At 40.6% G+C, this 16520-nt stretch overlaps 1 protein-coding gene across 6 annotated transcripts in view; it reads right to left on the bottom strand.

Moving 5' to 3' along the window:
• Nucleotides 1-1217: 1217 nt before the first annotated feature.
• ARHGEF3 (Rho guanine nucleotide exchange factor 3) overlaps nucleotides 1218-16520 on the bottom strand; it is a 313864-nt gene continuing 298561 nt past the window's right edge. For all 6 annotated transcript variants that reach the window (XM_042236047.1, XM_012099859.4, XM_012099858.5 and 3 more), the window contains 4 exons: nucleotides 14745-15002; nucleotides 9076-9246; nucleotides 5662-5848; nucleotides 1218-3441 (listed from right to left, as the gene is read on the bottom strand). In XM_042236047.1, coding sequence (XP_042091981.1) covers nucleotides 3089-3441; nucleotides 5662-5848; nucleotides 9076-9246; nucleotides 14745-15002 — 969 coding nt within the window. In that variant the 3' untranslated portion in view covers nucleotides 1218-3088. The remainder of the gene's footprint in view (nucleotides 3442-5661; nucleotides 5849-9075; nucleotides 9247-14744; nucleotides 15003-16520) is intronic.

Here is a 16520-nt window from a genome sequence, read left to right as displayed (position 1 = left end):
CCTGCCAAAATGGGCAGAGGACCTAAACTGACATTTCACCAAAGAAGACACACAGATGGCCAGGAAACACATGAAAACATGTTCAATGCCAGTTATTATTAGAGAAATGCAAATCAAAACTATGAGACATCGCCTCACATCAGTCAGAAAGGCTATCATCAAAAAGTCTACAAACAATAAATGCTGGAGATGGTATGGAGAAAAGGGAACCCTCCTACACAGTTGGTGGGAATGTAAATTGGTACAGCCACTATGAAGAGTGGTATAGAGGTTTCTTAAGAAACTAAAAATAGAGCTACCATATGATCCAGCAATCCAATATATTCAGAGGAAAACATGAGTGGAAAGAATACACGCATCCCTATGTTCACTGTAGTGCTGTTTACAATAGCCAAGACATGGAGCCACCTAAATGTCCACTGACAGACGAATGGATAAAGAATAAGCGCTACATATATACAACAGAATATTAGTCATTAAAAAGAATGAAACAATGCCATTTGCAGCAACATGGATGGACCTGGAGATTATCATACTAAGTCAGTCAGACAGAGAAAGACAAATATCATGATATCACTTCTATGAGGAATCTAAAAAACAAATGAAATTATTTACAAAACAGAAACAGACAGATTTAGAGGATGAATTTATGGTTACGGGGGTGGGGAAGGGTAGTGGAAGATAGATTTGGAGTTTGGGAATAACAGGTACACACTACTGTACATAAAACAGATAACCAATAAGCACTTACTGTATAGCACAGGGAACTCTGCTCAATATTCTGTAATAATCTAAATGGGAAAAAAATCTGAAAAAGAATAGATAGAGGTATGTATGTATAATGGAATCACTTTGTTATACACTAGAAACTAACCCAAGGTGGCTAGTCAACTATACTCCAGTGTTAAAGAGTAGAGAATCCTTGAAAAAACAGATGTTAGAAATATGAGTTCTACAGGAGCTTTAGTAGATCAAATCAAAACATTTGTTTCAACCTGCACCCTATCGTAATGTGTATTTGGGTACAAGCAGAAATTTTGGAGAATCCCAGGGACGGGGGAGCCTGGTGGGCTGCCGTCTCTGGGGTGGCACAGAGTTGGACATGACTGAAGCGACTTACTTAGCAGCAGCAGCAGCAGCAGCAATTTTGGAAAGACGCTCCCAGGAAGACAACTGAAGTTTGGTATTTGTAGGCCAAACAGTATACACCAAGAAAATGACATTTTTAATGTAATTTATTTGAAATGCTTCCAGAAAAGTTTAAGGCCATTATACAAAAACATTCATTTCATGAAAACATTCATTGACTTTCTTCTCATAGGCCAGTCCTTGACAGATCTCTTTTCTCAACATGCTGCCCAAAGTGGCCGATGGCTCCTTCAAAGAATGATTCATTCTTTTCTTCACCATCAAACAACTATTCTTGGCTTTTCTCTGCTTCTGTCTGCAGCAGATTCAGTCAGTCAGTTGGTAAATCAATATCAACTTAAGAAACAAAGCAGTTTTAAATAAACTTGTAATAGAAAAAAAAACTCACCAAGTTTAAAATCTATAAATACAGAAATATGTTTTACAGGGTAAAATTGACGACTTCTTTTATTTTTGAAAAATAAGTACTATACCTTGTTTTTACATTGATAAATCTCATCACACAGCTTTCTGAATGCACACGATAGATGTACATAATAAAATGACAACATAGTATTTACTGCTCTCCTTTGTGTAAACTTGAAAGACACAGATTAAAAAAAAAGCTTTTTGGCAATAATTTAGAATCATTACTACTAGTGCTGGTGTGGGTACAATTTTGCACCAGTCATCTTTAACATTTACACTCACGCAGAGCTTTTCTGTGTATTCAGTTAACTTTTTTCAAAGGTCTGCGGCTCACCCTACATTGTAAATCAAGGCTGGACAAAGAGGTTACTAGTTTGGCCAACGCATGCTGATTGATGATGGAGTTAATTAAGTCAGCCTCTGGAGAATGTAATTATGATTCTGCTCCCAGCACAGAGCCAGTGATGGCAAATGATGACCCGAAAGTGAAGCAGGAAAACCCCAGGCTCTGATCTTTCCCAGAAGGACACTGGACTTTGCTTTTCTTTTTTAATGCTTCCGACACAAGGTCATGATGGAGGACTTCTTCCAAATTCTTCTCACATGTTTCTATAAACAGAGTCACTGATGCAGCCACAGCCTCTCTGTCATCTCCTTCATTCATGCTCTAAAATATGAGTAGGCTGAGGCAGAGGAAACAAAGTGAAGAGGGCCTTTCTGCTATTCCTGCCAGGTTTTCCCAGGCCCAGTGAGTTCTGTTCTGATGTTTTAGGCTAGAAATGCCTATCTAAGGCCAGCCAGCATCTATGGCAGAGCCCTCCTCATACAATACACACTTCAGTTCAAGATTCAGAGTTGACAGCAGCTTTTGTGCTGATCCTTTTAAGGTCAGACTTTATTTCATGTCCTAGTAAATTACTGCATCAGATTTGTACTGGATGAAATTGCAAGGTCAAGAGAGCGCTTCTTCCTTTGCGAAATTAAACCTTCAGAATCCCCAGGGATGTTTTCCTGCTTTTTGGTTGGATGATATCAGACTGATTTAACTTGAAACAATGATCTTTCCCGGTTTCCTTCAAACACCATAATGATTACACAGGTAACTTCCTCATGCCCTGTTTGCAAGGCCCTTGAAAATTCATGCCTTTAGCTACTCTGTCAAAGAGCTAGAAAAGTACTAGAGAAATGAGGAAGGATCCTTTAAAAGTAATCTATATGAAACAGCAGATTAGAGGCTGTTTTCTATTTTTTAAAATCCAGCAGGACCAGTGAAAATATTGATAACTTGTTCAAGTACATATCCACCCATCCAGACACTTGGGAAAAACAACACAGGGTAACAGTTGCCACAGATTCCAGCTGACACAAATTGGCAGTTACAGTACAAGAGACAAAAAAGTACAGACAGAAGAGACTGGGTCAACACAGTCACAAAAGTGTGAAAAAGTGCTTCTCCAAACCGTTCCACATGTGGAATGCAAATACTGTACAGGTAAGACACAGGGCGACTTCCAGGAAGCACACGCTTCTGTCAGACGTTGCTTTCAACATGCCTGCTGTTCCCACAGGAAGAGTCTGTCTGTTCCATGCGCTCACAGTCGAGGCTGACCTCACTCGTGTCCATGCTACAATCCGATTCACTGTCTGATTGGTCCATCTGCTCAAGTTTTGTTTCTCCCTGTGGTTCCCTGCTCCCGGTGGCGGGATCTAGGAATGGTCCCTCAGAATCAAGGACCGTAGCCTGCCCCGTGGCACACAGAACTGTTTCTTTGGCTTGGCGAATACAGTTGAGCCACTGCTGTTTGTTGAATGTGTCATTGGCTTGTAATGAGTGGGTCTGACTTTGCGATCCATTTTTGAAACTCACTCTGAAGAAGTTTTTAACTAGAAAAAAAAACACACAAAAAAGGTCAGTGGGCAGATATTTCCGCAGGTCAAAGATAACCTATGTGGTGACACTCACCCTGGTATTCAGGGCGAGATCACTCACTGATTACTAAATGTCCTACTATTTCAGGACATGGCTCGGCTCCACCCTGCAGCCTCCATCAACCAACAGGTGTTGACACAGGTCTGGCACTCAGTGGCCTTCCAAAGCTATCAAATCAGTACAGAACAACTCTGTCTGGGACCCTGGAGTACTGGGTACCAAACCTGGCCATATATCAAAATCTCCAAACAACATGGTAAAAATACAGATCCTGGGGTCCTCCCCTTAGGGATTTGGATTCAACAGATCTGGAGTCGGGGAGGGAGGGGGAGCTGATAATCTGTCATTTTAACAACTGCCCCAAGCTAAAGCTTTTTCAAGTTCAAGACGCTCTTTGTAACATCAAACAAGTCCAAGATCCTCCACACGATAGTACCTGTGTATTTAGTATCCGATGACTGAGAAGACATGTAAAGATAGAATTCTTTTGTGTTTTTTTTTGCTGCACTGGGTCTTCACTGTAGTACACAGGCCTCTCTAGTTGTTAAATGTGGGCTTCAGGGTGCATGGGCTCAGTAGCTGAAGCACGCGTGGGCTTAGCTGCAATATGTGGGATCTCAGTTCCCGGACCAGGGATCGAATCCGCGCCCCCTGCACTGGGAACTCGGAACCTTACCCACTGGACCATCAGGGAAGTCCCAAGATACAGACAGAACTCTTAAAAGTTTGGATTCATTTTAAAATGAAATGACATTCTAATAACTGCCAACAGGAGTGATATGCATTTGTTTCTTTAAAATTTTTATTTATTTATATATATTTCTGTCCATGCCATGCCATGTGGCTTGTGGGATCTTAGTTCTCCAAACAGGGGTTGAACCCAGGCCCTCAGAAGTGAAAGCATGTAGTCCTAACCATTGGACTGCGAGGGAAATCCTGGAGCTATGTGCATTTAAAAAATGATGGTGCGCAATATGGAAGACATTTGATTTAATTTAATAACAACATTAACTGGCATTTCATGGGCCCCACGAGTCACATGTATGTGGTTCATGGACGTGTCTGAGCTCAGTCAGTCCAGTCCCCCTGTAAGATCCTTGAGGTCAACAGACTGGCTTCAGATAAATTCAAGCTCCACTCTTTTCTGTGAGGCAAATGCCTTGACTCCTCTACATTTCAGTTTATTTGTAAAATGGGGAAAACAAAGAGATTCAACCTTAGATAGTTATTATGAGGGATAAACATAATAACATATGTAAATGCTCCTACATTGCTATTGGAGAAATGTAAGTACTACTACTGCTACCAGTACTACCACTAGGGCAGAGGGGCTGGTGTGGAGGTAAGAGGCAGCGTATATTAACTACTTGGACAACATGACAGCAATATTAACCCAACAGGCTCAAATGTTACTTGCTCAAAGACGACTTCCCTGATCATTTCATCTTAAACAGATCTCCTATTGCTATTCTCTGTCTCCTTAATGGGTTTTAGTGTTTTGTTTTTTTTTTTAAAAAAACACACCCAGAATATTTAGTTATTTCTCATCTATTTTCTCCATCACAAGGTAAATTCCACAGGGCTCCCCAAAATTGACCTTTGTGGTAGACCAATGTATACCAGTGCCTGGCACAGTGTTTGACACATAGAAGACCCTAGATAGACACTGCTATCTAAGCTTCTCTTGGTTAATTCCTTTGTTTACTAAATCTCAAGTCAGAGAAGCCCATTCAAGTAATTACAGATAAACCCTCAGCCCAGTTGACCATAGTTGTGCCTCTTTAGACACAAGTCAGCTATGTGAACTCCCACTGTTAAGTGGCTGCAGTCACATAGGGACAGTCTGGTCTTAAGAAGGCTTTTATCCAGTGGAAGCAGTCAGAGAAAGGGAGCATAGGGGGCACCGGTCATGCTGGACAGAGGTCAACTCACAGTGTTTCACTTAATCCTTAGAACAATCATATGAAGCAGGCATGCATGCATCCCCACTTTGCAGATGGGAAACTAAGGCTCCTAGAGGTTGAGTAAGGTTCCACAACCTCTAAGTGATGAAACACAACTGAGATGCAATTTGACTCCAAGGCCATGGCTTGTCTCTTTCACCAGCCGGCCATTCCCTGCAAACCACCACTACCAAAGACATTCCACAGGTCAAGAGGGACAGCCATCCGTACTTCTCTCATTGTTGCTGAACGCCCCGCGCAGGGAGCCCCCCAGCCTCACTTCCCCATCCTGCAAGTCTTCCAGCAGGAGGTCCTTCATGGGGATAGGCTGCCGGTACAGCTGGTAGCAGAGCTGCTCATTGTGGGTAACGGCGCGGGTGATAACAAGCACTTCTTGGAAGAGGAAGACATGTAGTTTCTGGAAGAAAAGAATACACAGGATTCCCTTAAGCAATAATCTAAGGAGTTGATAAGTAGACCTCTGGGGATAACAGGTCTCTGGGTACCAGTTTCAAACTGACCTATGAACTGCTCAGCTCAAATCTACCTCCAGGAGAACACCAGTTGGGGGTTGGAGGCATTTCCAGATGCATCCATTGCCTGTCCTGTAAGGGCACCTCCCTAGGGCCCCAGTGAAGAAGGCCTTTCTGCCTACAGATACCTGCTTTCAGGTCTGCCAGCTCCAGGGGTGTTCACAAGTCACAACACATGCAGGCACACGTGGTTTCTAGCACTTTTATTACAGGAATATTAAAAAAGAAATAGAAACCCCATAGAACAAAGGGTGTAATGGAGGAAAAAAAAAATCAGTCCTTTCCTGGCTTTAGTTTATTATATCCAGTACAATTCTAAGAGATCAAAATGAGCAACAGTCCATAAAGGATGAGACTGGTATATCTGAGCCTAATATTAATCTTTGCTTCTCAAACCCGTAAAACACTCATTCATTCCACCACAGAGCTGATTATCAGCTTCACCCAGGTACCCTGGCTCGGAACACTGCCCATTCCTGAGGAAACCAGAGTATGCAGCTGTAGCCATGAAGAGAGACGATCAAAGCAGTTGTCCTTCTTGGTAAAGTTCATAAGAACCTCAGTTCTCCGAAGAGGTTGTGCTTAAAGGACTGATGACTGATGTGTGTGTTGTGGGCAAAAAAAGAATCTCGAAAATAAAGGCTTGTCTCAAAACCACATTACAAAAGCAATTTTTCTGAGTGGAGCTGGGGTAAATTGGCTCCATTCAACTCCAAGCGCCAGACTCTTCCCACAGCTTGGAAATGCTTAGGAGTTGAAGTGAGACGATCCATGATTCTGCAGCTAGGTTCTGGTTTTCCAGCAGTAATATTTGGGAATGTCAGCCTAGGAGTTTCAAGGAGGAGACCAGAAGAATAGGGCTGAAAATTCACATTAGAATCCTGACTTGGGCTCAGGAAAGCACTTTCAGTGTTACCAGATAATTTTACATTTGGAAGAAAAGATACTTGTAGGCCATCTACCCCCACCCTGCCACAGACTGATGGATGGACAGACACACACACACACATACATCAAAAACTGCAGAAACGGAAGCTCAACTAAATGTTGGCTTGTGGAAACAAAGGATGGTGGTTCTGTATTGGTGTGTATTTGGGGTAGGGGGAGGTCTGAAGACCGCAAAACAGAGAAAAGCACAAAATAACCAAGTAAGGGCTTTTTTCTCTGGTGGTGGAGGGGAATGGTGAAGGGAATGATAATGGGGATTGGTGACGGGAGGTGTGAGTCACTGTTTCATATACTAAAAATAATCAGAGATTTTTACACTGCTTCTACTTCAAATCTCTCTTCTAGCCAAGGCAGGAGGTTTGAACACTGATTATCTGGGCAACTTTAAAAAAATATTCCTTGTTTATGAATGTTCACTGAGAGTTCCTCTTCCTAGTTGCAGCTCCTTCCTGCCCTCAAACTATTGAGACTTTTTCCCCTGACTCATGACTTTATTCATGACTTTTTCACCTCCACGGGGAAAAAGCAAAGAAGCAAACAAAAAAAGAAAAACAAGTGCCCCCCTTCAATTAAAATCTTTGTTTTCAAAAATCAATCTGCCTGAAACGTGAACTAGGTAGGGGTCATCTTTAATGACCTAGGCACAGCCGACCAGAGTCTCAGCCCTTGATTGATGGACAGAAGGAAGACAGGCCCCCGTTCCATACAGTGATGCTTCTTTCTATTCGTCACAGGGCTTCTGAGGAACAATGTTCAAGGAGTTGGAGTATCAGCCATTAGAAGTCTACCAGTGCTTTCCCAAAATCAGTGCAAAGCAGAACGCAGTTGCCTGGTAATCAGTTACTCCCAGTCAAACAGAAACATCTCTTAAGCAGTGGCCTGTGACAGGTCTCACAACCTTTGTTGCAACATCAGCTGGTTAGATCTACGACAGTACTGATAATGGACGCTCTGACACGTCCTCAGTGATTTCAAATACCATTTCCAAGCCTGCTCATAAATGTCACTTTATAGCCCAGGTCAAAAAGGCAGTCTCTGAATCATCAAAGCTTTATTAGGAGCTTTTCCATCAAGTTTTGGCTTTCATTCTAAGGGTTGGCTAGATACTAAAGATGAAACAAAAGAGAAGTGGAGACTGTCTCAATGGCTTTCTCAATGCTAAAATATGAACATACGTTATATATAGTACAATTGATATATAAAACATGTTATATATAAATGTACAAAAATCATGGAAATACTGCATATTCGCATTATTTTCTATTGTTACACATTTTAAAAAAGCCTGGTGAGTTGACTCAATTTTGATCTCTCTATAATTCACGTCCATTTTTCCTTCATGTAAACATTTATTCATTCATTCACTCACATATCCACCTAAGACTACTCAGTGCCTTAGTATATGTCAGGTCCCCATGAAAGGGACTGACAAGGCACAATCTCCACCCTAAAAGAGCATGATAAAAGTGGGAAATGCTAACAGATAAACGGAGAATCACAGCCTACCGTAGTAAGCCCTCCAGGGGAGATTTGTGCAAGTTGCTATGACAGGAGAGGACGAACAATTTCAATATGTACAGAAGAATAAAAGCCAGGAAATGGAGTGTTTACAAGTCAGAGCTAGATGCAGAGCTGATGGTGGGTAGGTTGTTATTTAAAACAAAACACAAAAATAAAAAACTGGTCTCAAAATGTCAGTTTGTGGATAGGCACCAACTCGTAAGAAGAATTTCTCATAAAGCTAAATGAATTCAATTAAAGAACTATCTATTTTTCTGAGATCATATACTTTGAACATCCTGTTAAAATCATCTATTACTTGCTGATAGCAAAGTGGGAGGAGATAGTAATTGTTTTGTGTTTGTTTTTGAGGGTCAAAAACAACAACATGACCCAACAACATAAAAAGCTGGCAACTCTATGATGGTTTCCAAAATTTTTCTGAATATGTACTGGTGATGACATTTAAAATATATGTATAAATAATATATAAAATAAATTTAATAATATATGATCCTGTGATATAAAAGACACTTGAGAAAGTTTTTGTCTAAAGAACATGATTCTGCTTACGGAAGGCATTGTAATAGGAGGCTCAATATCACATGGATGAAGGGGTCAGGGAGGCTCAGGATGAAATCACTGAAGGAGAGCAACTACTCACCACGCCCCGGTTGTTCTTCAGTTCACCATGACAACACAGCACCTTTGAGTTGTCAATTAGAGAGTCTTTCTGGCCTTCCTCCAAGTAAAGAAGTCGCTCTTTATAATAGCGGCATTCAGATTCTCCAGTCTTGGTATTGATTTCTGCCACAATTCCCTGAATGATGTTTATCTGTAAAAACAAAAAGGAAGTATGGGGAAAGTAATCAAACCATTCACATCAACAAGGCCCAGGGACTTAACCTTAGAAAGTCGCAAAGATACACTTGGATCTAATTCTGAGATCCCATTATCTAAGCTGCTGCTTTGGGAAAAGGGGGAAAAATGCTTTTAACATACTGTATCTATCTATCCATATACCATCTATATACATGTACATACGTATATATATATTCATTTGTACACACACACACATCTATATTTGTATTAAATATAAAATCAATGTTGATGTGGAATTTTGTCTGAGAGAAAGAAACGTGAAGTACTGCTTTCAATGTGCAGGACTTACAGCCACTAGGCTCTGTATCACGCATTTCTTAACATATGCTCAACATGGTAAAACAAAAAATACAGCCAAGGAGAGAAAACAAAGCAGAATATAACAGTTCAGAAAAGGGATGATCCTTGTGGATTTGAAACCCAGTTTCAAGGCCTCTCTACATGTATTTAACCTACAAACAACACATTCAAATTGGGTGTGAATAAATAGTTTGGGTATCATTTAGTGACAAAACGTAACTCATTTATGAAGGGCAGAGAACTAGGAATGGAAAGAAAGGACACTAGGAGTAAGAATGGAGACGATTTGTCTATATACACTCACGCCCATTCCTACAGCACACTCAAACAAGACAGGGGCAGAGTGATTTCAAAGCAATGGTGGATGCATTATGGTTAAATACAAAATGAAGCAAAACAAAACAAGTGAACAACACTGAGACATGTTCAGTGGGCATTTATCCCAATGCGGTGGTGTTTTAGCACATGAATGATAAATCTAAAAATTAGAAAATTCTAGAAAAAAGGAGCAATAAATTAGTTGAGAAAAAAACTCAAAGACACCAATCCAAGGCAAAGGAATGACTTTCTCAGCACAGACTTCTGTCCCTTAGTAGTGAAAAGACCAACAGTCCCATCTTTCTTGCGGTGGGTTTAATAGAAAACAACAGATGAGAAATGTGAGTAAGGCCTCTTCTTGGTTGCATTGATTTAATGGAAAAACAGACCAGTCTTTGAAAAGCAAGGTTTCAAAAGAGGCCTTTACTCAGCTAAAAGCTACCAGACTTTGTTCAAGTGGCAGTGAATTCTAAGATTATTAAGTAATTATTTTTCACGTGCCTTATGACCAAAGAAACTGGACTAAAAACTTCTATACAATTATAGCTTTGGCACTTCCATGCAGTTCAACAGAAGAGCTAGCTTTGAACTGATGTCTGGTGACTGCATCCTAAGGACACAGGTATAATCTACACGCTTTAGCTACTAACAGTTTCAAAGATCATTTATTTATTCTTTTCTGTTTTCCAAATCTGAGTGTAGTACTACTTGATAATTAAAAAATAAAACACATTATTTTTGAAAGTATAGGTTCTTTACTTCACATAAAGAATTTTTTTGGTCTTTGATGTCAACCTAATGTTAAGTACAAGTGCTGTGAAATTAATCTGAGTTTCAGTAACAGAAAACAAGTAATAAATGGTACACTTTGGTACCCAAACTTTCTCCTTGTTTCTCTCCTCCTTGGTTTTCAAAGATGACTGATTATTTGTTGCTTTCAGAAACAAACAAAACAGAAATTTCACAAAATATACTGAAACTATGAGTCATCTTGCAAATTAATTCAATTAATGTTTGTTGAGCATCTTTTCAGTGTCTGACTAGGTGGTGGCATTCAAGGAAACGAGACAGGGTCCCTGCCCTCAAGAAGCTTAAAATACATGGGCAGTATCTGAACAATTGTTCTATGTCTACCTTATTTTTCTATTTTATTACATTTTTAATGTGAATTGAAACTCATACTTTTTCCTTTTTTTTTTTAAGCCTGAGCATTAAGTGCTGTGGCTCATCTTATCAGACATTACTAGGTGTACCTGGGCAGCTGGAATTAATCAGTATTTGAGTCAATTTTCTGAATTTCCTGCAAGAATCCAGGAAACCAGAAGAGGATGTACTATAGGCATAAAGCGACGTTCATTTCCTAATTTAACTCAGGAACTGAACAGCTGGCATATCACATGAAGATTAATAAACTCAAAAGCCACAGTGCTTCCTTAGGCAGCTATGACTACTCTCAAATGCTGCTTCTTTCTTTGGTGTTTGAAAAAAAAAAAACAAAGAGAGACAAAAGAATGGAAACATTTGGTGTTATTCCATATTCTGTATCTGTATTTATTGTAGTGACTCTGGGCCTGCTTTCATTTATTGAAAATACTGCTTTTGTATTTATATTCAGTTGTATACATAACTAATATACCTGCATGCCATGTCTAAACTCTCTGTACTAGTTCTCAAGAGGAAGTTATTTTGCAGAATTGCAGCAAGGAATAAAGTTACACATAGGATATTGCCAATAACCAACAATCATGGTAGTTGGGCATTTAAACTTATCGTTGCATTTCTTATTTGGGTTCAAGCTGAAGGGCAAGGGCTAGTAAAGTGACATGATGAAAGATATCCGTAACAGAATAAGGATTAAACCCCCACATGCTGGAATCGTCATGCTCCAAGTAGACTCTGAAAGCCCTGTCTGTCTGGCCCCTTGTGAGGTAATATCATCTACTCGTTGGCTCCTGACATGGACCAAGAATAGCAGGTTTCACTGTAGTTGCATCAAAAAAAAAAAAAAAAAAAAAAGAGGACTGTTCTTTCCATTGATTCCAGTGGTGGTTTTTTTTTTTTTAGGGAATTGGAGCAGTGGCAGGCAGAGGGAAGAGATGGTTTACAGGATAATTTTCTGACTGAAACAATCCTTAGAATACAAAACAGTAAACAACCAGATCTGGACTATACAAGTATCCTAAGTCCTATTTTAAGATGTTCTCTTTGGGGGGAAATTTCTATCAACCTTTCAAAGCACTATTAAGCAATTCTAATACAGATGTGGTAGTTTACACACTATATTAAAAAGGAAGATCTTTCCTTAGATCTAATCATAAGACTGAATGCTTGGTGTAGTAGAAGAAATTTATTTAGAGTTCCCTGATTTTTTCTTCTCAGAGGAGGAAAATTTATTCAGGGAACATATTAGTTAAGCTACAATGGTAGTGTGGATTTTATGGTTATCAAACATTCATGATGCATTCAAGAGTACAGGGCTAAACATTTCTGTTCATCCAGGATAATGCCACAAGGATTTTGTAAAGAAGAGGAAAAAAAATTGCTGTGCCTATACAGTGTAAATGGACATTTAGAAGACTTGCTTTGCAGAGATTTTCAAATGCGGGTATACCATGCTTCACACCTAACTTTGCATGAAGAACTTGGCAAATTTGCCTGAAGAATTTTATGCACTAAGGAAACTGGTGTATTGCAAACAATCGTATTCTTATCTATCTGTTTTTAAATTCAAACTTTAGCTTACTTTTCTTTTTCTTCTTGTTTTTAAACAAAGCATTATTCTTTCATGCTGCGTTTTAAAAAGAAGAAATCTTTATTGGAAAACCCAGAGTAGGCTTGTGTTCTTCACAAAAGTAATTATTTAGACTAGTTCGAGTTCCCTGTTGTTCTCATTCCTACAGACCACACACTTGCTGGGATGAGATATGGAGAGGAGGCCACGGTATTGCTCTTCCGAGTAATAAAAACAGACATGAAGTGAGCTGGGCCTCATCTTGGGCCTGCATTCCCCGTTGTGCTGGACTGGGAGCCTGGTCTGTATGCTGGGCTTGCCAGACACCTCAAACACCCTGTGAATCAGGAGAGTCTTTCCTATTCTTCTCTGTCCCTACACGGACAACTGGCCCAGCTCTGGATTGGTGAGGCCTTCCATAAAGCCTGATAGCTAGACAGATTTCTGTAGTTCCAGAAACAAGAGGGACTTAAAAAAGTAGCCTGTCTTTCAGCTCTGTGGCAGAGGAGCACAAAGAAGTGGAGAAGTCATAAGAGTGGCAGTTTACACTGACAAGGTTTGGATATCAACTCCATTACCTGTTGGCCCAGACTTGGGCGAATTATTTAGTGCCCCCATGCCTTATCTGGAAAAGGAGAACGGCCCTAACATGAACAGCTTTCTCATAGGTTAGTGTGAGGGTTAAATGAGATACATAACCCATTAGACGATCACGTAAACATGATTTACTAGGTATTCAATACATGTCAGCAGGTGTTATTGTTGTTGCTGTTACTATTTACTACTGTTGTTGTTACTAATTACTATTGAGTTGGCCAAAACGTTCATTTGGGTTTTTGCCATACCATCGTACAGAAAACTCTTTGGCCACCCGACGTTATTAAGCCCCTCTCTGGGAAGAGATGGGCAGTTTGCTCCATCGACTCAAGGCTTTTGATTGATTTTCCAATCACCTCTGTTTATCAGCTTGTTACTGTCCCAGATCCAGTCAGGGAATGAACTATCAGAACTGGTCTCTGCATCCTCACTGCTAACTCCCTGAGCAGGTTTCCAAGACTGTGCATCTGGACCACTGCAACATCCTTCCAACTTGATTCCCTGTCCCTAGTCTCTGCTGTCCCCTGTGCTACAGATGCAATGTTACATGTCCAAGATCACACAGCTTGTCAGTGACAGCGCTGGAATTAGAACCTGAATCTAAGCTACTTAAGAAACAAAAGCACAAGAAAGGAAAAGGGTCTCAAATTGATATTTACAACTGCATACCCAGTGTGAACCACCACCCTCAGTCCCTTCTCTTGCTGTTTCCTGACTATTATCACCCCAGGCAAACTGGTCAATGGCACTCGCTGGCATGACGTACCCTGTCATTTCTTTACACCTCTGCCCTGGCTGTTTGCTCCTCTGGCCTGTCATCTCCTCTACCCTGTCCTGCAGAGCACTGCAACCAGAACTGAGCTCTCTGAGCAGAATGTCACAGTTCACCACATCCCATGATATGGATCTGATTTTTCCTGGTCTTAAATTGCTGCTAGGGAAGAATCCATATTTCCCAAACCACCCAGCCCCATATCCAATACAGTCACTGGTGAGCAGATTTGACTAGGCTCTATGCATCAACCTGGGGCCAAGGACAGCTGGGTTTCAAATGGGTGCTGATTTCACAAATGGGGTTCAGTAAAAGGCAAAAGGCAACTTCCGTTTGCTAACTAAACAAAGCTATTCAATTTAAAATCTCTACAGAAAAAAAAAAAATCTCTACAGAGATCTTACCCTAATAATCAGGAATTGCAACAAATAGATTATAGAGTCACCTATTCAGAATCAAGAAACTTTAGAATCAAAGGGACTTTAGAGTGCATTTCATGTAAATATTGCATTTCACAGATTAGGAATAGCACTGATTGACAAAATCAAAATATGGGCGAGTCATGTTGGAAATCAAGATATGTGTATGCTTTAGTCCCTAACAAACCACCACCCTCAGTCCAGCCCTGAATCCAAGATTCCTGTGTCCTAGTACCCAGGGACCCTTCATTCACACATTTACCCAATCTTACAACCACTGGGGAAAGACCAAGGGGAGAAAGAAAGAAACTCACAGCTTCTTCCAGGTGCTGCTGATCTGGATTATCATTTGGTGTGTGTCTCAAGATTTCTCGAAGAAGCAGAGGGTATTTCACCAGACGGCTTCGTGGAATATCCAGGAAATTCCAGAGATCTAGTTTTCGGCTAAAGGGGGATTCTAAACATCGCTGCAGGAAATCTTGGACTCGGTGATCTTGTTTTTTGTGGTCCAGCAGAGCTTTGGCAGCTACTTGATTGCTGCAGTAGCTGTCGTAGGAGCTGAGACAAGGCAGCTAAGAAAGGAACATGAAAGGAGGGGTGCAGCATTAAAATAAGTATGCTCTGAAGCTACACGCTGACATCACTCATTGGGACTGAACAAAGTCTAACTGGTCTCCAGGCCAGCCCAACATCTCTCTGTTTGCAAGGCTGGAGGAGACACACATGGAATCTTCAAAATGGCAGGCAACAGACAGACAGCTCTTTAGGCTCCGGCTTGCTTGCACAGTTATTTTCTTAGCGGCATGTTTACTTTCTTGGTTATTAAGACCTCAATAATTTGTTTGCATTTCTGTCAATCTAAGCTAGACGCAAAAGAACTGGAATTACTGTATATGTGCACAATTCAGAATTTTCCTAAATGAGGATTACTGCATATGCATACAGAATTGTCTTAAACTTTCAAAAGTATCTGGTGAGAGGAAAGAATATTTCTTAATAAGGGTTCTTTTAAAATTATTAATAAGAAACTAATCTAGAAGAGTTGATGGCACAAAAAGAAAGGAGTCAGACCCCACAGCCCAGACTTTTGCATGGCAAAAGCCCAGAGCAAGCACCTCTACCTACATTAGTTTTAAAGTACTTGATTCCAAGGTAGACCAATTATAAAGAAATCCAAGAAGTTAAAAGTATAATTAGTAAAAAATTAGATGCAGAAAGCATTTACAAACGTCTTTTAAATTAGTTCTGACACGCCAGAATATACCTTATGGTTAATATCACAATTCCATGCAAAGATTATTGTTGTTGTGTTTAGTCACTATATCTTGGCTGATTCTTTTGCGATCCCGTGGACTGTAGTCTGCCAGGCTCCCCTGTCCACGGGATGTTTCAGGCAAGAATACTGGAGGGCCAACATTGCCATTTCCTTCTCCAGGGCTCTCCACCCCTCCCCTGACCTGGGGATTGAACCTGCATCACCTGAACTGGCAGGCAGGTGCTTTACCACTGAGCCACCAGGGAAGCCCTCTGCAAAGAATAAATTTTAAGACGCTGGAACACTTTTGAGTCCATCATCTTCCTTCCAGCCAAATACTAGTTTCCCTGACATATCCCATTAGTCACAAGGTGCAAACACAAGGTCAAAGACTCAGTGAAAGGGCTGCTCATCTCCCCTTTCCACTCCTCCCTATGATGGCACCCTCATGTACAAGCTGTCAGCTTCCAGAAGGTCATCAGAGGCAATAAAATGCAGCCAACAGTCCCGCAGTGTTTGCTTCCCTCCCTGGACTAGGAAGTCACATCCACCACAACGCCCGTTCTGTAGAAGGATTCAGTGTGAGATGGTGGCGAGAGGGTCTTTCATTTTTGCATCCTCAGCGCTGTGCACTAGGCCCACTATATAGCAGACAAAGTTTGTATTTTGAAAGAACTAATAAATTAATTTTAATGGATTACTGGATTAGATAACATTTGATGGTTTATGAACTCAGCTTAAAAATAAGCTGCAGTGGCATTTGGAAAACAGGTCAAAGTTTAACTGTCCTGCTGCTTCTTTTACACCTTTTATCGAAATTATTTTCTCAGTGACT

The sequence above is a fragment of the Ovis aries genome, chromosome 19 (genome assembly GCF_016772045.2).
Source record: "Ovis aries strain OAR_USU_Benz2616 breed Rambouillet chromosome 19, ARS-UI_Ramb_v3.0, whole genome shotgun sequence".
Classification (NCBI taxonomy): domain Eukaryota; kingdom Metazoa; phylum Chordata; class Mammalia; order Artiodactyla; family Bovidae; genus Ovis; species Ovis aries.
The sequence above is the reverse complement of the archived record's forward strand: the minus strand, read 5'-3'. Positions and strand labels throughout refer to the sequence as shown.